Below are 26,170 nucleotides of genomic sequence, written 5' to 3'. Positions count from 1 at the left end.
GAGGAGGACTTTGCAGGGTTGACCGGGCTAGGTCTGCCTTTAGAAACATAGAAAGAAACAGAAAATAGGAGCAGGAGTAGGCCATTCGGCCCTTCAAGCCTGCTCCGCCATTCATTATGATCATGGCTGATCATCCAACTCAATAACCTGTTCCCGCTTTCGCCCCATACCTTTTGATCCCTTTAGACCCAAGAGCTATGTCATGTCCAAATCTGATGTGAATTGAAGCTGAGTGGTCCTTCCACTTTTATGATTATACGAAATGTACAAAGCTAGTGTAACAGTTCACTGAGGAAGTTACGCAGATAATAACTTACTGCAGAAGAATCTCAAATACTTGGGAGACCAGCAACAGCTGGCACCACAATAGCCTGCTACTCAGAGATAGGCTGTATGATCATTAAAGGCCAACCTTGATACTGGAGACCTACCAGTGATATGCTAACTATAGACTTAAATCAGTAAAACCAGATGCAATTCCAGGTTTAGTTAGGGTTTTAACTGAGTGAAGCCCAGCTACTGCGGTGGCATGTTGTGTATTTTACAATTAGGTTACTGATGTGCTTCTAATGATATAGAACTTGCTGCAAAGAATCACTTCAGCTTTCGATTGCACTGCTGCATTATTGCAATTCCAGTTTATAATCAGGTTCTGTCAGAGATACATCTTTCCGCCGACACAGTCTGTGTTGTCTCTGGTAAGTAATGGTTAAGTTGAACTTCACTCATCGTTGTACTGTGGTCCTGCTTTGATTGGGGCTAACAATCACTATCTTTGGGTTGAGTTTACATTGGATAGTTTGGAGCAAACCAATTCAGGGTGTGCATAAACATGCTAGACATAAATCCTGAACTATTTTCCTCATGGATACATTTTAGTAAAAGATGATAAGGTTGGTCTGATATCCTTTTACTCACATAGCTATATGCAGAGATTTTTCAATTTAATAGTTCTGCACTGGGAGGACTGTGAGGGAATAGTATTTGTGTAATCTACAAGGCATTGAGCTTCAATGCAAGTAAGATGGACATGGGTCCAAAAAAACACACCTGTGATTTTCAAACGGCTTTTTAATTCATATTGTGGTTTTAGCCTCTTTGACCCAAAAATCATTCTCTCTTCTGTTTCCCTATGCACGGTTCCACCTGTGTTCTAAAATAAATCACTTCACTCAATTCAGTTCTCTCATGTCCTGAAGCATAAAATATAAAATAATTTTTATACCTCTGTGCTTTACATTTCAGATTACCACTTAAAAAAATATATAAAAGTTCCATTCCTATGAAGAGTAGCCTTGCAGTCAAACCAACACACTACTGCAGCATAGGGTCCCCGTAGGCGCAGTCGGCCTCTATTGCCAGATTGTAGAAGTTTCCTTTTCCTCCCTTGTAGGCACTGGTGACGATTCGCAGCCAGCCATATTCCCCCTGAAACAATAACACACAGATTTAATCTGGTCACAGCTGAGGGCGGCAGGCAGAATCCCTCCATGAAAGAGTTACATTTACAAAGCATATAAGATTTTACAGGAAGCCTCCCTTAATCCTCAGCTGGCTATGGAAGCGTTTTCTTTAATAGCTGGAGGCAGGCCCCTGTAGAAATCCATCACTGTGCTCAACCGTCTTCAAGCCAAGCTATTGAGAAATCTTTACTGGTAGAGGACGAAATTATGGGCCAAGGTTGCTTCGACTTGGCTTGTATTTCCTTGAGTTTTGAAGTTTGAGGGGAGATCTGATTGAGGTGTTGAAAATGATAAAGGTATTCAACAGGTTTGGTACGGAGAAACCATTTCCATAATCTTAAAATTAGAGCTCGGTCATTCAGGAGTGAAATCAGGAAGCACTTTTTCCCCACACAGTCGTAGAAATCTGGAACTCAATCCCTGAAAGGCCTGCAGATACTGGGGACAACAAACTTTTCAACACTGAGACTGAGTTTTTCTTTAGGCAAGGGCATCAAGGGATACAGAAGAAAGGCTGCTAAGTGGAGTTGAAGTACAGATCAGTAATGATTTAATTGAATGGCAGAGCAGGCACGAAGGAACGATATGGAATGTGCACACATTCCCTGGAGGGATGCATCCCACTCAAGTCCCAGGGATAGGGTGGCAAGAATCGAGGCTTGGGGACCCACCTTCTTCCCCTCAGTCAATTATATGGAGAGAGTCTGCAGCAACTTGCTCAGTGAAAACAACACAGCCCTGATAAGCTTCTTGCCATTTATCTAGCTAGGACATTAACCCTGAAAGCCAATGAATTAGTTATTTATATCTGGAGCTGAGTGGGAAGAATCCCAGCTCCAGTGATGGCATCTATATCCCATTAAAGAGCCAGTCTGGCTGGTTAATCCTTTAACACTGTCCTGGAGTACTACAGACCTGTCTGGCTCATATCTGAAAATGAAGCCTTCCCAAAGAGCTCAATCTTCCATCACCAGGCATGCCACCTTGGATTCAAATTAACCCAAAGAGAATGAATGGTCACAGATTGGTTCTTAATGTGGCTTTATGGCCTCAGTAGATAGACTAAACCAACAAAGCTCAAAGGTGAATGGCCTGGGAATACAATGATGAATCTGGTCAGCACTTACCCATGGTTCACCCCAAGAGTTGCGCACAATCCAGTATTCAACTCCATGTTCGTCTACGCCCCAGCCTGCCACTGACACTATATGGTTTATGGAAGATTCTGTGTGGTACTCCATATACACTCCTCCAGAGTAGGCGTCCAGCTTTTCGGTAGCCATAATGCCACAACTACGAGGAATCAAATGAAAGCATTCACCAAACAACCAAGTCTGAGATGGAGCGTCAACTTTTAAACAAGTAAAGGATCAAGCACTACACATATCGAGCAGCAGGTTACAAGGCCCTTGAATATATTAGCCTTGGATCAGAGGTAGGACTCTAGCCCTGTGTCAATTGGTTGTGGGTTATAGCCACATTCCAGACACGAGCACATCTTTGTTGACACTTCAGTGCTGTACTCATTGAAAATCATAGACTGGTTACAGCACACGAGGCGGCCATTTGGCCTGTCATGTCTGTGCTAGCACTCTGCGAAAGCTACTCAGCCAGCCCCACTTCCCCCGCCTTTTCCCCCATAGCCCTGCAAATCTTTTCTCTTCAGATAGTCATCCAATTCCCTTTTGAAAGCCGCAATTGAATCTGCCTCCACCATGCTTTCAGGCAGTGCATTTCCGATCCTAACCACCTGCTGCATAAAAAAAGTTTTTCCTCATGTTGCCTCTGGTTCTTTTGCCAATCACTTTAAATCCCTATCTACTCTGTCCAGGCCCCTCATGGTTTTGAGCACCTCTAGTAAATATCCTCTTGGTCTTCTCTAAAGAGAACAGTCCCAGCTTCGCTAATCTGTCCACATAACCCGGAACCATTCTCATAAATATTTTCTGCACCGTCTCCAATGCCTGCACGTTCTTCCTAAAGTGTAATGCCCATAATTGGACGCAATACTCCAGTTGAGGCTGAACCAGTGTTTTATAAAAGGTTCATAATTTCCTTGATTTTGTACTCTATTCCTTTATTTATAAAGCCTAGGATCTCATATGCTTTATTAACCGCTTTCTTAACCTATCCTGCCACCTTCAATGATTTGTGCACATATACGGCCAGGTCCCTCTGTTCCTGTACCCCTTTTTTAGAATTGTATCCTTTATTTTGTATGAGGAGCTTTACTAAAATGATCAGGGATGAAGGACTTCAATTATGTGGAGAGACTGGAGAAGTCGGGTTTATTCCCCTTCGAGCAGACATGGTTAAGAGGGAATTTGAGAGACTATTTTGATAGCTTCTCCTTATTTACTCTGTTTCCAGTGGTGAAAGGGTCAAAGGACACATTGAAGTTGATTGGCAAAAGACCCAAAGGGGTCGTGAGGAAACACTTTTTTTTTAAAAAAACACAGCAACTGTTGTGATACGGAATGCACTGCCTGAAAGGGTGGTAGAAGATGATTCAATAGTAACTTTCAAAAGGAAATTGAATAAATACTTGAAGGGTTAAAAATTGCAGGCTTATGGGGAAAGAGGGAGGGAGTAGGAATAGTGGATAGCTCTACTAGAGCCAGCATAGGCACAAGGGTCGAATAGCCTCCTTCAGTGCTGTATCATGCTTTGGATCTGCCTTGTAGGTGCTGCTTGAGGTGTGGGCTCAGAGTTTCACCAGTTCTTCATTGTCCATGTGAGTTAGTGGATTGTGTGTAACTTATTCCATTTGTGGTGTCACAGTAAAGTTCTAGACAAAATGTCTGTTCCCAGGCAGCCTGTAACCACAAGCTCTAACATCACAAAACAGCCCGAAACACAGCTATACATGTACAGCCATTTGCTTTTAAAACATGCAGGATATGGAACAATTTGACAGAATGTACCTCTCCTTTAAGCATATGACACTGTCAACGTAAGGCAGATTGGTCACGACAGTAAAAGCCCATGGGATTCGAGGTAAAGTGGCTAGTTGGATCCAAAATTGGCTCAGAGGCAGGAAGCAAAGGGTAATGGTTGTTTTTTTATGACTGGAAGGCTGCTTCCAGTGGGGTTCAGCAGGGCTCAGTACTAGGTCCTTTGCTTTTTGTGGTATATATATCAATGATTTCAAATTGAATGTAGGTGGCATGATTAAGAAGTTTGCAAACAATACAAAAATTGGCCGTGTGGTTGATAATGAAGAAGAAAGCTGTAGACTGCAGCAAGATATAAATGGACTAGTCAGGTGAGCGGTATAATGGCAAATGGAGTTCAATCTGGAGAAGTGTGACGCATTTCATTTTGGGAAGGCTAACAAGACAAGGGAATACACAATAAATACTGAAAAGCGTGGAGGAAAAGAGCAACCATGAAGTGCATATCCACAGATCCCTGAAAATGACTGGACGGGTAGGTAAGGTGGTCAAGAAGGAATACGGGATACTTGTCTTTATTAGCCAAGGCTCAGAATACAACAGCTGGGAGGTTTTGCTGGAACTGTATAAAAGACTAGTTAGGCCACAGCTGGAGTACTGCAAGGAGGTTTGAGGATGTTGCCTGGACTGGAGAATTTTAGTTATGAGGAATGACTGAATAGGCTAGTGTTGCTTTCTTTGGAATGAAGGAGGCTGAGGGAAGACCTGATTGAAGTATATAAAATCATGATGGGTCAAGATAAAGTGGATAGGAAAGCCCTATTCCCATTGGTTGAGGGGTCCATAATTAGAGGCATAGATTTAGAGGAGGTGGTTTAGAAGGGATTCTATGGGAAATATTTTCACCCAGAGGGTGGTGAGTATCAGGAACTCGCTGCCTGAAAGTATGGCAGAGACAGAAACCCTCATAACATTTAAAAAGTACATGGATATGCACTTGAAGTACTGTAACCTATAAGGATATGGACCAATAGCTGGAAAGTGGGATTGGCTGGATGGCTACTTGTCAGCTGGCGCAGACATGATAGGCTGAATGGCCTCCTTCCGTGCTGTAAATTTCTATACTATTTAGATATCTGATTGGGTAGTTTAATAGCTGAGAAAGTAGTAAAAATATTCAAAGATAGCTGGGTTGGATGGGATGGTAGTCAAACGGTCAGGTGAAGCAAGATCCATCTCTGATCCATGCTGAGTTAGCTGAGCTTAACCAATGTAGTGGTAAAGCACTGTCATTGGTCTCAGTGTTCCTAGATTAGAGAAGGATCTTTAAAAAAAAACTCACCTGTTTTTTTCTCCCAGTTGGTGAAAACTGCATGTGGGCAGAAATTGAACGAGGCCAGGATAAGGCTCGGTTCAGTCCTTCATGGGTGAATAGCCTGGCAACTCTCAACATCAATGCCCACACATGAAGAATGGCAGCTCTCGTCTACTCAAAATGAGTGTAAATGCCTGGTTGAAAACTCCTTGCGCTGTCTCCCGCACATGGACCAGTGATTGTTGTACTCAACATTCCTTTACATCTGCTAATATGCTCAGTATGTCTCCCATTTTATACTATTCCGACAAGAACATTGCAGAAGGAATGGACCTGATCAAATACTGTACCTGATTGGACCGTTGGCATAGATCTCTGCCATCATCTTCTCTCGCCCACTTATGCTGCCATAGTCACCAACCTTCCATAGTGTGTAATTCTTGATCACGTGGCAGACATTAAAGGTCGTGCAGGTACCGCATTGGTTAAATGGCAAACAGTCTAAAGACGGGAAGATAACACAGGCAAGAATCAAACTGGGATCGATTATTTAGATGCTGCTTGTTTCTGCTGCTCTGCAAAGTGGGATTCTTTGATGTTACACTTATGTTAGTTGTCTCCAGTTTTAGAAACGGCCAATCAGCAACGATGAAGAGGGGTGGTAGGAGGCTCGTGAGAAGCATAAACGCCAGCATAGGGTAGTCGGGTCGAATGCTCTGTTTCTGGGTAAATAAATTTCTTCTGAATCTTCTACTGAATTTATTATTTATTTTATATATTTAGTTTTGGTCTTTTCCCACAAGTGGAACTATCTTTTCTACATCAACCTGATCAAACCCTTTCGTCATCTTAAAGAGTTCTATCAGGTCACCTTTCAGTCTTCTCTGTTTCTGTGCTGTAAATTCTATGTAGCTCTATGCAAATACTTGAAGTAGAAGTGGCGCAGTGGTTAGCACCGCAACCTCACAGCTCCAGCGACCCAGGTTCAATTCTGGGTACTGCCTGTGTGGAGTTTGCAAGTTCTCCCTGTGACCGCGTGGGTTTTCGCCGGGTGTTCTGGTTTCCACCCACAGCCAAAGACGTGCAGGTTGATAGGTAAATTGGCCATTATAAATTGCCCCTAGTATAGGTAGGTGGTAGGGGAATATAGGGAAGGTGGGGATGTGGTAGGAGTGAAGGATTAGTATAAATGGGTGGTTGATGGTTGACACAGACTCGGTGGGCTGAAGGGCCTGTTTCAGTGCTGTATCTCTAAATAAATAAAAAGTGAGCTAGTAAATTTAATCTGTACCTTACTGGTAAAGGCCTGCTACCGAACCCGACGACGTGTCGGGTGCGGCTCGGGTTGGGCCAGACGCACACGCTAAGTACTCTACTGGTAAGTATTAAAAATAAAAACTTACTTGAGCTGGCAGTCTGGGATGAAACGGAGTCTGTACAGTGAGGGAGTGATGTCACTATGACATCATCACGCATGTGCTGCAGTTTTGTGGAGCTTCCCAGTTGGAAGGTAAGTAAAAGGAGGGTCGGGCGGGCTCAGGTCGCGTCGGGCTCAGGGCGAAATTGGAAGGACTTGGGCCGGGTCGGGCTCAGGTCCGCTGTGGATCGGTCGGGTTCGGGTTGGGTTCTTTTTCCCAACCTGAGCAGGCCTTTACTTACTGGTGTCATACAGGGTGAAGGACGCAGCACAGAGAACTTTACCTTGGTCCTTGGCCTGATAGTTATTGCAGGTCTCGTCTGGAATGCCATGCGTATTTGCATATTCCCACACCCCTGTGTGATCTCCGCCCTCACAGGAGCCTGCATCAGCGCAGTCAATGATATGCTGCACAGACAAGTAAGCAGATGGCCAGGCACCTTTCCGTTTGATATTGATCCGATCTGGGAAAAAAAGGAACCATTTGTTAGACAGTCACAATTTGGGTGGCGGAACTGGTGCAACCTTGGGGACCATAACTTGCCATCTTGGCGATTGGGAGGTGCAGTGGGGTATCACACTGGACTTTCACCTCTGTGTCTGGGTTCTACCTGACGGCTATGAGGCAAATGTGTGAAATGAGTTTGGCAGTGTCGAGCTATCCTATTTCAGCAAAAATTGGCAACCTCGCTCAAAGACACTCTTCTGTGTTCAGGACTGCACAGAGGGAGCTTTCCTCTCTATTCAATCCCTGGGTGTGCTTGGCTGGAACATGGTACAAGTGGCTGGTATGTGCCACAGAAGGTAAAAGAATTAATAATTCTAATTGCATTCTCGCACGTGGCTAAATTTGATCCATTAGTAACTTCTCCCTGTAGGAAGCTGGGACTGGCAGCTTTCTCTGCACGGTGCCTCACAAAAAAAGTCTCTTTCTAGTTTTGTCCTGGTGCCGATGACTCTTGCTAGGCTACAGTTGTGCAGGAGCCACCTAATGTACCTATCAGGTCATACCTGCCAGAGCACTGGTGCTCCCGTGGGCCCAGCATGATCCGCAGTACTGGGGGATGTGTTGGTTCCTGGTGGTGCTGACAAAGTTAGTGCCATTCACATTGCGCCAGTCCCATGTCTTTGGCAAAGCAGCAATGGGAAGATATTCATGGGGCCGAGGGTAAGACCTGGGGAAAAGAACAAGTGAAACACAAATTTCAAGAGTGTCTGAGTTTATCCAACAGCGTTAAACTAGAAAACACACAGCAACAAATGGGAGTTTTTTTTGTGAAACTCTGAGTCATTTTTGCCACAGTAAAACAAATTTCTCACATTATCTTGAGACACCAAGGAATGTGTGGAAAATGGTGCTCAGAGAGCAGAGGTTGAACAGACTTAGATTTTCAAGTCAATAGTTCTACTGTCTGCTCTTTCACATAGCTTAAGATTCTCCAGAGGTTCATTGGGCACTGCCTGGTTTTGTACTGGGTTTGATCTCAGCTGATGGAAGTGTTACAATGGCCTTGGGGGCCCTGAGCTAAGATACTGATAATCAGCCAAAGCTTCCACTCCTGACTGCAATCCTGTGAGCTTTGCTGGGAGGTGCTTACATGCAACCCATAGCCTGAGTTGGGTTTGACAGCTCCCCATTGTTAAGAGTCAACCACAATTTCTAAGACTGGAGTCACATCTAGTCCAGACAGTACAAAGATGACAGGTTTCCTTCCCTAAAGGAACATTAGTCAACCAGCTGGGTTTTTAACCGCAATCTGATACCAACAATATCTTATACACTTCCTCATCTTGGTCACCTCATTTCAAGATGAAAGTGCACTGTTTTTTCTAGTCTTCCGTCATTACTCAATCCTTTGATGCCTTGTGACTCTTCTCTGCATTGCCAACAAAGCTTGAGTGTTTATCTTGTATCTTAGCATTAGAAACTGAGCATAGTACCCAACTACTTTTGTAGGAGTTTGACTATTTCCTTCAACTTGATTGCCCAGTAATATAGTATCAGCAAATGTGACCAGTTTACATTAATGGCTCATAAAACCAATGTAGATTAGAAACCATAGACACCCCAGCACCAATCCCTGGGTCTCTCTGCTGAGTACTTCCCATCCATCCCAACATCACTCCCCTCACAAGTACCTTTACCTACTGATGGCATTGCTGGCAAGGATGGTATTTATTGCCTATCCCTAGCTGGCCTGAGAAGGTGGTGGTGAGTGTTTTTTGAAGCAGTTTGATACAACTCAGTGGCTTGCCGGGCCACTTCAGAGAGCAATATAGAGATCAGACCAGGTAAGGACGGCAGGTTTCCTTCCCGATGCCATTAGTGATCAAGTTGGGTTTTTATGACAATCCAAAAGCTTCATGGTCACTTATACCGATAGTGTCAAGAAAACATGCTATACCAAATGAAGATTTTTAATTCATCAGTTGGAAACCTACATTAAACTTTTAAAAAACAGCTGGGATCCTACAGTTAACTTTTAAAAAGCTGACAACCTAGATGGCCACCATAATTTGAATTGAAATACCTCACATTCCAGGACATCGAATTGGAGACGCATGTCTAACAAGGTTCCATCCAGAACAATGCCTCATGAATTTGGAATCAGCTAACAACTTCACTTCTAATGGCAAAACATTCAAAGCCATCTTGGAACATTAACAGTGAACATTGAAACAATGAGACCCGAGAGAGATTGAAAATATATAGTCTCGGATCTCATTAAATTGCAAACGAGGCCAATGGGCAACCATGTGACTACATCCCTATCTGTGGTAAAATTAGCAGTCTTTTGCAAAAGAACAAGCTCCTGAGACTTTGAAGCAGACAAACTTCAAGTGCTAACCAGACAAGACCCCAGTGGGGGCTGTGTGTGTGTGTGTCTCCTTCTTTCTCCAGATAATATCGCAAGTTTGAAACCTGTCTGTGACTGTGGAACATCATTACTACAGACAGAGACCCGGAGGAGGAAAGCCACTTACAACTCTGTCTCCAAGAGAAACCTGAACCAGGTGGGCCAGCCAAAGTGCACTTCGACCAGCCAGAGACTTCAAGATCACAATTTCAGCCGAAAGGCAACGGAATTACCTGACCCCACAGACTGTATATTATTTTTACTTGTTCTGAACTCTAATCCAAACCAGGCTATTCCTATCACTCTATACTCTATTTTTGTGTGTGATTCTTGTGTGAGTGAAAGTGTAGCATAGTTTTATTATTTTATCTAGATCGGGTTTCGATTTTTTTAATACAACAAACTCACCTTTTTCGTGTTTAAACTCAAGAAAACATGTCCGATTGATTCTTTTACGATCACAAGAAAAGGTAAAACACTCACTGAAGTGGTAAGCACATCCACTGTTTTGAAAGGAATAAGCCCTGGGGTAGAGAATTCCAACGATTCACAACCCTTTGAGTGAAGTAATTTCTCCTTATCTCAGTCCTAAATGATCTGCCCCTTATCCTGAGACTGTACCTCCGTGTTTTAGATTTCCAGACCAGCAGAAATAATCTCAGTGTCTACCCTATCCAGCCCCTTTAGAATCCTATATGTTTCAATGAGATCACATTTCATTCTTCTAAACTCCAGAAAACACAGGCCCAATTTACTTAGTCTCTCATCATAGGACAACTCTCTCATCCCAGGAAGCAAACTGATGGCCCTTTACTGCACTGCCTCCAATGCCAGTATATTCTTTCTTAAATGTGGAGACCAAAACTGCACAGTATCCAGATGTTGTCTCACAAAAACCCTGTACAAATGGAGCAATACTTCTTTATTCCTGTACTTCTATCCCCTTGCAATAAAGGCCAACATGCCATTTGCCTTCCCAATTGCATGTTGTAGCTGCAGGTTAACTTGCTGCGTTCCTTGTACTAGCACATCCAAGTATCTCTCAACATCAACACTTACAAGTTGCACACCTTTTAAAAAATATTCTGCTTTTTTTATTCTTACAACCAAAGTGAATAACTTCACACTTCCCTACATTATACTCCATCTGCCATCTTGTTGCCCACTCACTTAACCTGCCTATATCTCTTTGCAGCCTCTGTGTCCTCCCTACAGCTTACCTTTCCACCTACCTTTGTATCATCAGCAAACTTAGATACATTGCTCTCATTCTCTTCATCCAAGTCATTGATATAGATTGTAAATAGCTGAGGCCCCAGCACTGATCTATTTACTGCCTGCCAACTTCAAAATGCCCCATTTCTGCCCACTCATTGCTTCCTGTCTCTTGACCAATCATCTATCCATGTTAATATATTACCCCCCCCAACTTCACAGGCCCTTATCTTGCCAATTAACCTCTGTGTGGCACTTTATCAAATCCAGGTATACTACATCTACTGGTTCCCTTTTATCTACCCTACTAGTTACATCCTCAAAAAACTCTCTAATACTAAATTTGTCAAATAGGATTTCCCTTTAGTAAAACCATTGTTGACTTGTTCTTATCATACTGTGCTTTTCTAAGTGCATTATTAAGACTTCCTTCATAGCAGATTCCAGCATTTTCCCAATGACTGATGTTAGGCTAAGTGGCCTGTAGTTCCCTGTTTTTTTTTTTAAAGAGATACAGCACTGAAACAGGCCCTTCAGCCCACTGAGTCTGTGCCGACCAACAACCACCCATTTTTTTACACTTATCCTACATTAATCCATATTGCCTACCACATCCCCACTATTCTCCTACCACCTACCTACACTCGGGGCAATTTACAACAGCCAATTTACCTATCAACCTGCAAGTCTTTGGTTCTGGGAAGAAACCGGAGCACCCGGCGGAAACCCACGCAGTCACAGGGAGAACTTGCAAACTCCACACAGGCAGTACCCAGAACTGAACCTGGGTCGCTGGAGCTGTGAGGCCGCGGTGCTAACCACTGCGCCACTGTGCTGCCCAAATTCTCTCCCTCCGTTCTTGAAAAGCGGTGTAATATTTGCAAACTTCCAATCTGATGGGACCATTCCCGAATCTAAGGAATTTTGGAAAATCATAGCTGGTGCATCGACTATATCTACAGCTACCTCGTTTAGAACCCTAGGATGTAGGCCATCAGGTCCTGGAGTTTTGTCAGATTTTAGTCCTTCAGGTTTCTTCAATATTTTTTCTCTGCTGATATGAATTTCCTTAATTTCCTCACTCTTTTTAGCCCCTGGGGGGGGGGGGGGGGGGTTACTGTCTATTTCTGGTATGGAACTTGTGTTTTCTACTCCTGAAGACAGACACAAAATATTTGTTCAATGCCTCTGCTATTTCCTCATTCCCCATGATAATTTCTCCTGTCTCTGCTTCCAGGGGAACAACATTTACTTTAGCTACTCTCTCCCTTTTGATATACCTATAAAAGCTTTTACTATCTGTTTTTATATTACTGGCTAATTTACTCACTCATTCTATTTTTTCCTTTTTACCAACTTTTTGGTGGCCCTTTGCTGGTTTCTAAAACACTCCCAATCCTCAGACTTGCTACTCTTTTTTTTTTATAACATTGTAAGCTTTTTCTTTTAATTTAATACAATTGTAACGACCAGGTGAGAAAGAGGTCAAGGGTTCCCTTTCAGCCTTCACCTGGTCTTACTGTAACAGGATTTAATTTTAAACACACCGTGTTTTTAGCTCCCCATTGGTGAATCCTCGTTCACCGCTTTCCAATTACAAGGCAAAGAAACCAGCACAAACAAGCTTTCTTAGGTTTAAAGAAGAAAAGTTGAAATTTATTAAACTTAAACTTTAATTCGGTTAACGCCTACAGATACATGATGCATCCACACTAGTATGCATACGCGATACACACATTCAGGTAGGGACAAAAAGAGCAGAAGAAAAATAAAGTGGAAAAGTTTGAGGCAATCCCTGAAGAGGGTTTTTTGTTACTGTGCTTTGAGTTCGCTATAGAGTCCTTGATTGTAGGTAGATCTTGCTTTTCGTTGGGGCCCAGTATTCTTCTTAAACCTTGTACACTGTAAGAGATTTTTCTCTCTAAGGGTTCATGTGTCTTCAGTGGGTTTTGGAGTTCCGTGAGAAAGAGATGGGAGCAGACAGGAGAGGCTGTGGTGGGCGAGCCAGCCAGGAGAGGTCTTTTCAATCCAGGAGCAAATAGCTTTCTGCAGAGTCTCAATACAAACTGTACAATTCAGGAAAAAACCCAGACTGCCAAGCAGGTTAGTTATGTGACTAACTAGTTTGACCACATCTCTTTGTGGATTGTATTGGAGCAGGTGAGAAAGAGCTCTAGGGTTCCCTTTCAGCCGTCACCTGGTCTTATTATAACAGGGTTGAATTTTAAACACTGTGTTTTCGTTCTCCCTTGCTCTCTCCTCATGCCTGCATAATTGACTTTAAGTTTAAGACTCTTGTTTGTGATTGGAGCATCTATTCTGATAACTGTTCCCCAGTGGATCTTTTACTATGACATTGCTTATTAACCCTGCTTCATTACACAATACTAGATCTAAGATAGCTTTATCCCTAGTTGGCTCCACAAAGTATTGCTCCAAGAAACTGTCCCGAACACATTCTACAATCTCATCTTCTAAACCACTCCTGCCAATTTCATTGTCCCAGTCTATATGAAGATTAAACTCCCCCACAATTATTACATTGCCTTTGTTATAAGCTCCAATAATCTCTTGTTTAATACTCTGTCCAACGGTATAACTATTGTTAGGGCACCTATAAACTACTCCCACCAGTGTTTTCTGATTCTTGCTATTCCTTATTTCCACCCATACTGTTTCTACTTCATGATCTTCTGAGGCCAGATCTTTTCTCACTAATGTCCTTATGTCATCCTTCACCATCAGTGCTGCCCCTCCTCCTTTGCTATTCTGTCTGTCTTTCTGAAATATTGTGTACCCTGGAATATTTATTTCCCAACCTTGAACACCATGTAACCATGTCTCCGTAATGACGATTAGATCTGAATCATGTACCTCTATTTGTGCCACTCGTTCATCTAATTGCAGATGCTTTGTGCATTTAGATATAGAACCTTTAATTTCATTTTTTTGTTTCTGTTCCCTTCAATTACCTTATTTGCTGATGTACAATTTCTGTTTAACTCTGTCCGTTCCTGTCCCATTCTGCTTCTCTACTCCTGTACTGTTCCAATGCCTTGGCCTTTCTCTTTGGATTTCTAAATCTCACCTCTCCTAAACCCGCCCCCCACTCTGAGTTCACAACCTCTAGTCTTATCTGCTAGCTCACTCGTGAGTTTATATGCACTGTCCCTTTCTGTCACACTCTGATTATCATTATCCTTATTGCTATCTTGTTCTCTTGCCTTCTCCTCTCTCTTTAAATTATTACATCTTCCCTCACTCGATTCCTCACCCCACTATTTAGTTTAAAGCCCTCTCTACTGCCCTAGTTATACAACTCACCAGAACACTGGTCCCAGCACGGCTCAAGTGCACTTCAGACAGCTTTGTGGATTTCCAGTGGGATTCATTTTTTTTTTTTAAAAGCCCACCAGAAAACTATGAAGCTGTCCAAAGTTCAGAAGCACTGTTCCTGCTCTCAGCTCCTGTCAGCTGCTAAACTGACAGTTGTGATTTTTTTTTTAAATTGGCCAACCACGAAGCTGTTTTATTGACAGTTCCCACTCTCAGCAACTGACAGAGAGAGAGAGAGAGAGAGAGAGAGAGAGAGGAGGACAGAGAGGGGGGGGGGGGGGAAGACAGAGAGGGGGACAGAGAGAGAGGGGGACACGGAGAGAGAGGGAGGGAGTTGTGGGGGAGAGACACACACACACACACACACACACAGGAGGGAGAGCGAGCGAGCATGATCTAGATCACTCCTGACAGATGGACATATATACTCTGCATCGCTACAACTAGCGTGCAACAGATATTGACTACTGTGCAATCAAAAGAAATGCCAGGTATCTCACTAAATCAGTATCCAATATAGTTATGAGAAAGTAGTAAATAAATTAGTCTTCTCGTTTAAAGCTTCTTCACAAAAATGCACATTTGTTATGATTAATAGGAAGATACATTTTTAATGTCTTTATCTTTCCCAAATTATCTGACCAGCCCCCTATAAAAGACAAAAATTGTAATGTGCCCCCCCCACCACGCATAAGGTTGGACACCCCTGCTCCAAGCCCTTAACCTCGTGTTTTAAAATAACCTAGCTGCTAGTTATGTAAACTTATTTTAAAATAGTAAAAGTCACTTGAGGAATGTCTTGATTTCTATGCTCTGGCATACATTACTTTCACTAGGAACACAAGATCAGTGGCATGCTGAAAGTTGCTGGACTTTTACTTCTTTATAAATGTCGCAATTCCGCTGCTATCCATTTGGAATCACATTGTTCCAGAACTCGTACTGAGGGGAAAACAGGCAAAAAAATCCAAGGGATCTCCAGAAGTCAGCATTGTAAGGTCCTCATGAATACAAGAGTACAGTGTAATGGGGCTAAGTGATATTGGCAAAAACAGGATGCTCCTGACCCACGTACAATAGTTAGTAAATACAATGTAATGAATAGCTTCAATAAACCTTAATCTATGATGAATTGTCTACAATTCCTTAACAATATCCATGCTGCATTTTCAGTTTCAAAAACTGTTGCGGAAGACATCATAAAAAATTATGTTTCAATGACCATGTTAGAAACAGTCATTAACTGATATTTTTGCTACGAATTGGATTAAACGTTAAGTTTTACAAGTATGTCAAAGATCGGTAACTACAATGTGCATCATTTACTATCCAGTTTGAGTGCAAATAACCTAGTGGCCAATGTCATTTGAAACTTATCTATCATTTAATTACATTACGTTGAAAGTGCACTCTTACTAACAGATAAGAGATTTGTCTTGGACATAAATTGGTTAGTCTGGAGTACAATCTTATAGATTGTGACTAAACATTTTGTAACTGAATAATACATGCAGTAACAACCGCTCAACTGTTTGCAGAAAAACTTTTATGTTAATAATTATCTTGTCAGAGCTGAATCGGAATCAACAGCGATAAACTGAGATATAAACATAAGTGAATTTAAGCAAATCGCTTTATTGGAGGAACTGAAGGGCGCTCTTTATTTGTAATTGTGTTTATCTAATATTGTCACTAGCTTTGTTGAGTAAATGACATTTTGTCCATGAGAGATTCTGTTGTTTCTGTATTTTAGAATCCAGGACCTGTCAAGATGAATAAACTAGTCTTGGCCACCTACCGTTAATCTCTCTGTCCCTTCCTGTCCCACTTTGCTTATCTGTTTTACATGACTCTTCTGAAGTACTATCTGCTTCATCCTATAAAATTATCCTGATTTGGAGATCACTGCCCTTTTGTTGGCTGCCCTGTCTTCAGACACTTATTACAAGCAGGTGGAGAAGTTGCAAACAGAGACCATCATGGGTTAAATTGTCTTGTGACAACAGCAGTGTGAGAAATGCTCCATCTTCCTATTGCTGATTTTTCTACGGTTTAACCTCAATAACCATCCTCTCCTTGAGTTTCGTGGTTTATTGAATGAATTTGCACTCCTGACACAGTGTGAATCTACAGAGGTCATCCGATAAGGTCCATCTACTGTCCCGTGAAATGACATAGCTAGCTTTATTCTGTCAACGAAAGTAATTCACGTTGGCACTGCATACTAATTTTGCTTGCTGGCTAGCTAATACAGCTGCTCTCCATTGATGTTTGTATGCTTAGCTAATTTATAGGGAGAAATGTGTTTTAAATCAGACTGTGTTTTGATGGCATTAGGTTGGCTTATACTTCATATACAGATTAATTGCCCCCATGTCCATGGCTAAGTCAATAATTTTGTCAAATGTCCATAGTGCAACATGTCGGTGCCTATCCCTGGTGAGAAATGATATATAGTCTTTTGCACCACAAATCTGTCCCTCACTCCATCTACAAACTACATGACCCTCTGTGCTGCTTCCCTCTTCTCTTTTCTCAAGCCGTCCTGAAGCCCAATGTTCACATACCCAATTTTTCTGTTGATTTGCAGAGATTGCACTGAATTCAATATGGAGAGTAAAATTGCAAAGCTCTTATGATGGCAGATTTGGATAATGAAGCGGGCATCATTCACACTACAGAAACACTGGAGTGAATTTCCTCGTGACTTGTCCTGCTGACTGGTTGGGGTTCCTACCGATGTTACAGCAGTGGAGTGGGAGAATCCTCAAGAAAGTTCACCCTCATGGCCCAGGCATCAAACCAAGCTGAGATTGAGAACAAAGAGCAGGTAGCAACAGTCCAAGCCAAATACTACTGACAGGATCCTCGGCACCAGCCAAAACCTCCTTACCATTCATCTCGTATGGTCTCTCCACACTTCATTGATCCCTACAGCTTTCCTCTTATTCCCTTTCGTGGTGTTTCTAACATTTCCTCAATGTGCACAGCTCTAGGTAAACAACTCATTGTCCTGTGGGATTTAGTTTTCTATAATCATACCTGGCTCTCCTGTTTTCTTGGCAACCACCCATCTGGAACAAGTATTCAATCTGAGACCAACAGATTTCTGAATTTACTGAATATCAGCTATTAATTTCTGTTGCTGTATATACGCATAAAAAACACAATGGCCCTGATTTTGCAGTCAGTGGCGAATAAACGCAGTCATATGTTACACCTACTCTTGCCCACAGACTTGCTACGGGCTTTTGCTATGGAACTAGCAGTGATTAAAATCTATTTTGGTGCTGTGGTCTCTAGAGGGGATCTAGGATCTGAAAGAACAGAGAAAGCAGTGTTTGCAGGGGTGTCCCCAGGGGCAGGTCAGTGTTTGCAGGGGTATCCTTGGGGGCGGGTCAGTGTTTGCAGGGGTATCCTTGGGGGCGGGTCAGTGTTTGCAGGGGTGTCCCCGGGGGCGGGTCAGTGTTTGCGAGTAGGGGGTGTCCCTGGAGGGGGTGGGTCAATGTTTGCGAGGCGGGGATCCTGGGGGGTGGGTCAGTGTTCTCAAGATGCAAGGTCTTTGCCTCAACCTCTCCCTGTGGCAAAGTATTCCACAGTCTTGCCAAGTCTGCATGAAGAGATTTCTCCTACTTCTCTCTACCCTCTCAGTGACCATTTTAAATTGGTGGTCCTCCATTACTGACTACTTAGATGAAATAGTCCATCCCTTTCCACCCCATCAAATCAAAATCTTTTAAATCTTTTAGTTTTCTCTGTTCCAGTGAAAATAGTCCTAGTATCTCAAGTCTCTCCTCATAACTGTAGTTTCCCATTTCAGGCATCATCCTGTGCTGTACACTAACTGTGATTTTAATGGCCTGTCTATAACTTGACACCAAAAATAGTGCACAGTACTCTAACCCTGACCTAACCGCTGCCAACTTTATCTGCCTGTACTCACACTTACATGGAATTGTGCATTTTAACTCCTAGGTCTCCACGTATCTTCAGCTTCTTCCCACTGAGTTTTCACTCAGAATCCTTGTGTCTCGTCTGATGATAAACCTCATATTTTTCACATTAAATTGCATGTGACATTTGTTGCAATAGAATGGGCAGACAACAACTTGAATTTACACAGGGCCTTTAACAGAGAAAAATGTCTAAAAGTCCAACAGGAGAACAATCAGACAAATATTGATGCTAAACCACACATTAGATGTGACCCAAAGTTCAGTTTAAGAGGTAAGTTTTAAGGAGCTTCTTAAAAAGGTATGGAGAAGCAGAATGTTTTGAGGCAGGAACTCCAGAGGTTAGGGCTGGGCAGCTGAAGGCATAGCCACCAATGGTGAAGTGAAATAATTGGGAGATGCAGAAGAGTTCAGAGTTGGAGGAGTGCAGATATCTTGTAGAGTTGGAAGAGGTTACAGAGATAGGGAGGGTTGAGGTTATGGAGGGATTTTAATGCCAAGATTCAAGTTTTAAAAAAAAGAGGTATTGGTGGCCCAGGAGTCAATGTAGGTCAGCAAACAGAGGGGTGATGGGTGAACTAGCTCATTGTGAATTAGGATATGGGCAGCAGAGTTTGGGTGGCTCAAGTTTATGGAGGTTAGAAGATAGTAGGTCGGCGACGAGAGCATTGGAATAGCTGTGACTGGAGGTAACAAAAGAATGGCTGAGGGTTTCAGCTACTGACTGGCTAGGGCAGGGACAGAGATGGGCAATATTATGGTCAGTTTACATCAGTGGCGGTTAAGATTTTGGAAAGAATAATCAGTGGGATAAAAAAAAAAACAGGCACTTGGAGAGGTTCGAGTTAATTAAGGAGAGCCAGCACAGATTTGTAAAAGGCAGATCGTGCTTGACTAATCTAATTAAATGTTGGCTGCGTTTGCTGACAACGCAGCCACTAGGTGGTGCTGCACTGGCACATGCCCAAATGCAGCCTGTTCAACTAAAACGTCACAGTCAGTGACGTTCAAGCAGATGCCAGAACTAAAGATGGCGCTGCTCAAATAATCACACAAAGGCAACGTGAATACATGGCAGCACAGAATGGCCGGAGAGATCGGCTGGCTGGGGAGAGCGGGTGGGTGGAGGGGTGGGGAATGGCCAGGGAGAGCGGGCGGGGGGAGGGACAGGACGAGAGCGCACCCGCCGCTACCAAGGTCTTCGGCCACTCCCTCCCCGCTCACCTCCCCACCCCCCCCCCCCCCCCCCACACCCTGCTCTCACCCCGCTTCTCTGCTTGCTCTCTCTCCCGCGTTATGCGATGGCGTCATCTGGGCATGCGTGTACCAGTCCTAGCATTTTACGTGATGACGTCATCTGCGCATGCACCAACCCATCCTGGCAATGCGGAACGCAGCGCACCGCAGAGAGCAGGAGCCCGTTTGCGCATGTGCACAGGTTGGCGCTGTCGGATGATGTCACCACCGGCTGCGTTGTCAAGAATCACTTTGTTAATTTTTTGATGAAGGGAATGCAGTAGATGTTGTCTACATGGATTTTAACTCAAAGTACCACATAAAAGGCTGGTTAACAAAATTGAGGCTCTTGGTATATGAGGATCAGTGTCATCTTGATAAAAAATTGGCTTAAGGACAGCAAACAGTAAGTCATGGTAAATGGTTGTTTTTCAGACTGGAGGATGGTAGACAATGGTGTTCCCCAAGGGTCAATGCTGGGACCACTGCTTTCTTGATATAAATAAATGACTTGGATCTTGGAATACAGAGTAAAATTTCAAAATTTGCCGATGATACCAAACTTGGAGATGTGGCAAACAGTAAGGATGATACAAATTGATTGCAACAGGACATAGATAGGCTGGCAGAATGGAAAGACAAGTGGAAGATGGAATTTAAACAGAGAAGTGTGAGGTGATGCATCTTGGCTGAAGGGATAGACAATATAGACTTAATGACACAGTTCTAAAGAGTATGCGGGGACCTTGGGGTCCATGTGCACAGATACTTGAAGGTGGCAGGACATATTGAGAAACTAGTTAGCAAACCATACGGGATCTTAGGCTTCATAAGCAGAAGTATTGAGTGCAAAAGCAGAGAGGTTATGCTGAACCTTTAGAAAGCCCTGGTTAGGCCACACGAAAGTATTGCATCCAGTTCTGGTCACCACATTTTAGGAAGGATGTGATGGTCCTTGAGAGGGTGCAGAGGAGATTTACCAGAATGGTTCCAAGGATAAAGGACTTTAGCTACAAGGTAAGGTGAGAGTGACTGCCCTTGACATCAAGGCAGCATTTGACCGAGTATGGCATCAAGGAGCCCTAGCAAAACTGAGGGCAATGGGAATCAGGGAGAAAACACTCCGCTGGCTGGATTCATAGCTAGCGCAAAGGAAGATGGTTGTGGTTGTTGGAGGTCAGTCATCTGAGCTCCAGGACATCACTGCAGGAGTACCTCAGGGTAGTGTCCTAGGCCCAACCATCTTCAGCTGCTTCATCAATGACCTTCCTTCAATCATAAGGTCAGAAGTGGGGATGTTCGCTGATGATTGCACAATGTTCAGCACCATTCGTGACTCCTCAGATACTGAAACAGTCCGTGTAGAAATGCAGCAAGACCTGGACAATATCCAGGCTTGGGCTGATAAGTGGCAAGTGACATTCGCGCCACACAAGTGCCAGGCAATGACCATCTCCAACAAGAGAGAATCTAACCATCTCCCCTTGACATTCAACGGCATTACCATCGCTGAATCCCCCACTATCAACATCCTAGGGGCTACCATTGACCAGAAACTGAACTGGAGTAGCCATATAAATAGCTACAAGAGCAGGTCAGAGGCTAGGAATCCTGAGGCGAGTAACTCACCTCTTGACTCCTCAAAGCCTGTCCACCAACTACAAGGCACAAGTCAGGAGTGTGATGGAATACTCTCCACATGCCTGGATGGGTGCAGCTCCAACAATGCTCAAAAACCTCGACACCATCCAGGACAAAGCAGCCCGCTTGATTGGCACCCCATCCACCACTGGCGCACAGTGGCATCGAAAAGATGCACTGCAGCAACTCACCAAGACTCCTTTGACAACACCGTTCAAACTCGCAACCTCTACCACCTGGAAGGACTAGAACTGCAGACACATGGGAACATCATCACCTGCAAGTTCCCCTCCAAGTCACACACCATCCTGATTTGGAACTATATCACTGTTCCTTCATTGTCACTGGGTTACAATCCAGGAACTCCCTTCCTAACAGCACTGTGGGTGTACCTACCTCACATGGACTGCAGCGGTTCAAGAAGGCAGCTCATCACCACCTTCTCAAGAGCAACTGGGAATGGGCAATAAATGCTGGCCTAGCCAGCGACATCACATCCCAAGGATGAGTAAAGAAAGTTCGAGCAACACCCTTCAATTCTACTCCGTCATTTTTCACTTATTGATCAGGAAGCTGAGTGATGTCTTCCTTGTTTGAAAGTCTTTCTCTGACTCCTTGCCAACCTCTTTCTCCCTATATGCAGTTGAGATGAGGGCCAGGCTAGGTATCTGTTACAGAAGCTCCTGAGCCTTCAGCTGTCTCAACCCTGTTCTCTGAAACTTCCTCCTTGAACTACTTTACTTCACTTTCTCTCTCCCTTCCTTTAAAAGATCTTATGAAACTCATCCATTCAACCATTTCTTTGGTCACGTCACCTAATTCCCTCATGTGTTCTTAGTGTTCATTTATCTTATCTGTGAAACATCTTGGGTTGTTTTTGTACATTAAAGGCACTACATGAACATGACATTAATATAACCATTCTAGCCTTTCATCTCTTCACACTTTAACTTTGATTCAAGCCAGTGTATTTAATTTCTCCAGATTAGACTCTCCAGTTCACTGATATTGGTCACTTATCTATCCAATTCTGAACCTCCACCACTGGCCATTCAACTACCTCATCTGCTTCTCTGACCCACTGTGCATCACCTATTCAGTCCATTATTGGCACACATTTGCAACAGCAACTTTGCATTTTCATGGCACTTTGAACAACCTCGAACCTCCCGAGCAGATGGACCACGCGTTGGGGAGAAGAGTTAGGGGGAGTTGACCAAAGTCACGGTCAGAGAGGGAAGGTACAAGGTTCGGGTGCTAGGGAGTTAAAGAGGGCAGAATTTGGGCTCTGCGCCTAAAACTAATAGCAGATGAGGCCAGTCAGGACAGTGTGCGGGATCCTCACTGACCTTATCCAGTTCAGTACAAACATCTTCGGCTAAGTTCCTGCTCCCTCCTCTTCTGGGTACGTAACCTTCACCACTTCTTGGCCAATCGCCATTTTTGGGAACAATCGCAGACTCAATACACCGGGAATCGTCCTCGCACCAACTCGACGAGCTGGAAACCGGTAGATAAAGTATGCTGCTACCCTGGAGCCCTCCAACAAGCAGCAGCCAACGCCAGCTCCGTCTATAGCCTGTACCAGATTCGGGTTTCGCTCTGGATGTTTATACAAACAGAAACCATGTCCCACCAACAAAAAAAAATCCGATTAAAATAAACAGGAAATGTTCTGTTTTAAACCATCAATCGCGCTTTAAATTGGAACTGAACACGAACGGGTCAAATAGCAGCAGAACTGTCACCTTTCCCGGTATCGGGAGAGTTACTGCCCCACCCAGCCCAGCTTCTGCTGGATTATGCATTACATTCAAAGGTTATCAAAAGATTAGCTCGTTAAATCCCTGCACAGGTTCCACTTTAATTCTGGGACTCCAGCTTCCTCCTCCTTACCTGACCGCTTGAAACTTTCTGCCAGGCACTGTCTTATGGCAGGGCTGACTGCCCCTGAAGTGCAGGGCGGCCAAAGCGCAGTTTAGGAGACACAGGGCGAGCAGCGAGCGAAACATGGTGAAACTGGAGGCTCAGCAACTCTGGTCGGTCCCAATACCCTGGTGGCGAGGTCACTGTAAGCAGCAATTACACAGCACGCCTTGAAAAGAAGTGGGTTTTTTTTCAGTGGGAGGAGAAGGAACTTATACGATTTTTCGTCTCCCTCCCCCACAATGTCATGTGAGAAAGTTGTATTTCAATGGCAGCTCCGTGTTAGGGGTATTTTTGAAAAAAAAATTAGCATTACTCAGCATCTTTACCGAACTCCCAAAGCGATTCACAATTTACTTTTGCAGTTTAATTCGGGGAAGGTGGCTGCCACGTTACCCGCAGCGAGATGAATGAACATATACTGTAATCAGTTTTGGTGGTGGTGTTTGACGGATAAATATTGAGCAGGACACTGGGAGAGCTCCCCTTCTCTTCCAGAAGTGCCATAGGCCCTTTTACTGTCCACCTGAGAGGGCAGAGGGGGTTCCAGTTTAATGTCTCCGCGGAAAGACAGCAGCTTTGATAATACAGCACTCGCCCCCACCCCCAGAACTGCACTGGAGTTTCAGCCTAGGATATGTGTTCCAGTCCTGGAGCAGGACTTGAAGCCACAACCCTCTGCTTCGGAGGTCAGAGTGATACTGCTGAGTCATGGCTGGTGTTTACATGTGAGCTCTGAGTCTAGCATAGGGTAGACGGTGATATAGTGGTAACCTAGTAAACCAGGGAAAACCCAGGCTAATGCCCTGGGGGCACGAGTTCAAATCCCACCATGGCAGCTGGTGGGTTCCACCACGGCCATTCAGCTCCTGACATCCTGGTTCAAACATGGACAAAAGAGTTGAACTCAAGAGGTGAGGTGAGACTGACAGCCCTTGACATCAAGGCAGCATTTGACCGAGTATGGCATCAAGGAGCCCTAGCAAAACTGGAGTCAATGGGAATCAGGGGGGAAAGTCTCCACTGGTTGGAGTCATACCTAGCACAAATATTAGTGTAGGATTAGTATAAATGGGTGGTTGATGGTTGGCACAGACTCAGTGGGCCGAAGGGCCTGTTTCAGTGCTGTATCACTAAACTAAAACTAAAGGAAGATGGTTGTGGTTGTTGGAGGTCAATCGTCTCAGTTCCAGGACATCACTGCAGGAGTTCCTCAGGGTAGTGTCCTAGGCCCAACCACCTTCAGCTGCTTCATCAATGACCTTCCCTCCATCATAAGGTCAAAAGTGGGGATGTTCGCTGATGATTGCACAATGTTCAGCACCATTCATGACTCCTCAGATACTGAAGCAGCAAATGTCTAGATGCAGCAAGACCTGGACAATATCCAGGCTTGGGCTGATAAGTGTCAAGTAACATTCGCACCACACAAGTGCCAGGCAATGACCATCTCTAACAAGAGAATCTAACTATCTTCCCTTGACATTCATAGAAACATAGAAAATAGGAGCAGGAGTAGGCCATTTGGCCCTTCGAGCCTGCTCCACCATTCATTATGATCATGGTTGATCATCCAACTCAGTAACCTGTTCCCACTTTCGCCCCTTACCCTTTGATCCCTTTAGACCCAAGAGCTTTATCTAACTCCTTGAAAACATACAATGTTTTGGCCTCAACTGCTTTTTGTGGTAGCGAATTCCACAGGTTCACCACTCTCTGGATGAAGAAATTTCTCCTCATCTCAGTCCTGAAAGGTTTACCCCTTATCCTTAGATATGACCCTGGTTCTGGACTCCCCCACCATCGGGAACATCCTTCCTGCATCTACCCTGTCAAGTCCTGATAGAATTTTATAGGTTTCTATGAGATCCCCCTCACTCTTCTGAACTCCAGCAAATATAATCCTAAGCGACTCAATCTCTCCTCATACGTCAGTCCCACCATGCCAGGAATCAGTCTGGTAAACCTTCGCTGCACTCCCTCTATAGCAAGAACATCCTTCCTCAGATAAGGAGACCAAAACTGCACACAATATTCCAGGTGTGGCCTCACCAAGGCCCTGTATAATTGCAGCAAGACATCCCTGCTCCTGTACTCAAATCCTCTCGCTATGAAGGCCAACATACCATTTGCCTTTTTTACCGCCTGTTACACCTGCATGCTTACCTTCAGCGACTGGTGTACGAGAACACCCAGGTCTCGCTGCATATTCCCCTCCCTCAGTTTATAGCGGTTCAGATAATAATCTGCCTTCCTGTTTTTGCTATCAAAATGGATAACCTCACATTTATCCACATTATACTGCATCTGCAATGCATTAGCCCACTCACTCAACTTGTCCAAATCACCCTGAAGCCTTTCTGCATCCTCCTCACAACTCACCCTCCCACCCAGTTTTGTGTCATCTGCAAATTTGGAGATACTATATTTAGTTCCCTCATCTAAATCATTAATATATATTGTGAATAGCTGGGGTCCTAGCACCGATCCCTGCGGTAACCCACTAGTCACTGCCTGCCATTCGGAAATAGACCCATTTATCCCTACTCTTTGTTTCCTGTCTGCCAACCAATTTTCTATCCTAGCAATACACTACCCCCAATCCCATGCACTTTAATTTTACATGCTAATCTCTTATATGGGACTTTGTCGAAAGCCTTCTGAAAGTCCAAATAAACCACATCCACTGGCTCCCCCTCATCAACTCTAATAGTTACATCCTCGAAGAATTCTAGTAGATTTGTCAAACATGATTTCCCTTTCACAAATCCATGCTGACTCTACCCGATTCTACCACTGTTCTCTAAGTGCTCTGCTATAAAATCTTTGATAATGGACTCTAGAATTTTCCCCACTACTGACGTCAGGCTGACTGGTCTATAATTGCCTGCTTTCTCTCTACCTCCCTTTTTGAAT

The 26,170-nt window shown here is 43.9% G+C and overlaps 1 protein-coding gene across 2 annotated transcripts; it reads right to left on the bottom strand.

The window, feature by feature from the left end:
* Window positions 1-1,053: 1,053 nt before the first annotated feature.
* Window positions 1,054-23,447, bottom strand: ctsz (cathepsin Z). Of its 2 annotated transcripts, none has more exons than XM_068048062.1 (6): window positions 23,225-23,447; window positions 8,101-8,264; window positions 7,374-7,553; window positions 6,023-6,173; window positions 2,591-2,756; window positions 1,054-1,428 (listed from the first exon to the last, which is right to left on the bottom strand). In XM_068048062.1, the coding sequence occupies exons 1-6, from the start codon at window positions 23,338-23,340 to the stop codon at window positions 1,315-1,317; spliced, it is 891 nt and encodes a 296-aa protein (XP_067904163.1). In that variant the 5' UTR covers window positions 23,341-23,447; the 3' UTR covers window positions 1,054-1,314. The 2 variants fall into 2 exon arrangements, with proteins under 2 accessions (XP_067904163.1, XP_067904164.1); XM_068048063.1 differs by lacking the exon at window positions 23,225-23,447 and adding an exon at window positions 22,678-22,884.
* Window positions 23,448-26,170: the final 2,723 nt, after the last annotated feature.

The sequence above is a fragment of the Heterodontus francisci genome, chromosome 16 (genome assembly GCF_036365525.1).
Source record: "Heterodontus francisci isolate sHetFra1 chromosome 16, sHetFra1.hap1, whole genome shotgun sequence".
Lineage (NCBI taxonomy): Eukaryota > Metazoa > Chordata > Chondrichthyes > Heterodontiformes > Heterodontidae > Heterodontus > Heterodontus francisci.
This window is presented reverse-complemented; position numbering and strand designations above follow the sequence as displayed.

Bases quoted from the DNA above. Each gene is read 5' to 3' on its own strand.
- ctsz (XM_068048062.1), bottom strand. From the start codon at position 23,340: ATGTTTCGCTCGCTGCTCGCCCTGTGTCTCCTAAACTGCGCTTTGGCC. The intron at 8,265-23,224 runs GTAAGGAGGAGG...TCTTTTCCCCAG, and splicing joins AGAAAGTTTCAAGCGGTCAG to GTCTTACCCTCGGCCCCATG. The intron at 6,174-7,373 runs GTAAAGTTCTCT...TCCCGTCTTTAG, and splicing joins CTATCAGGCCAAGGACCAAG to ACTGTTTGCCATTTAACCAA.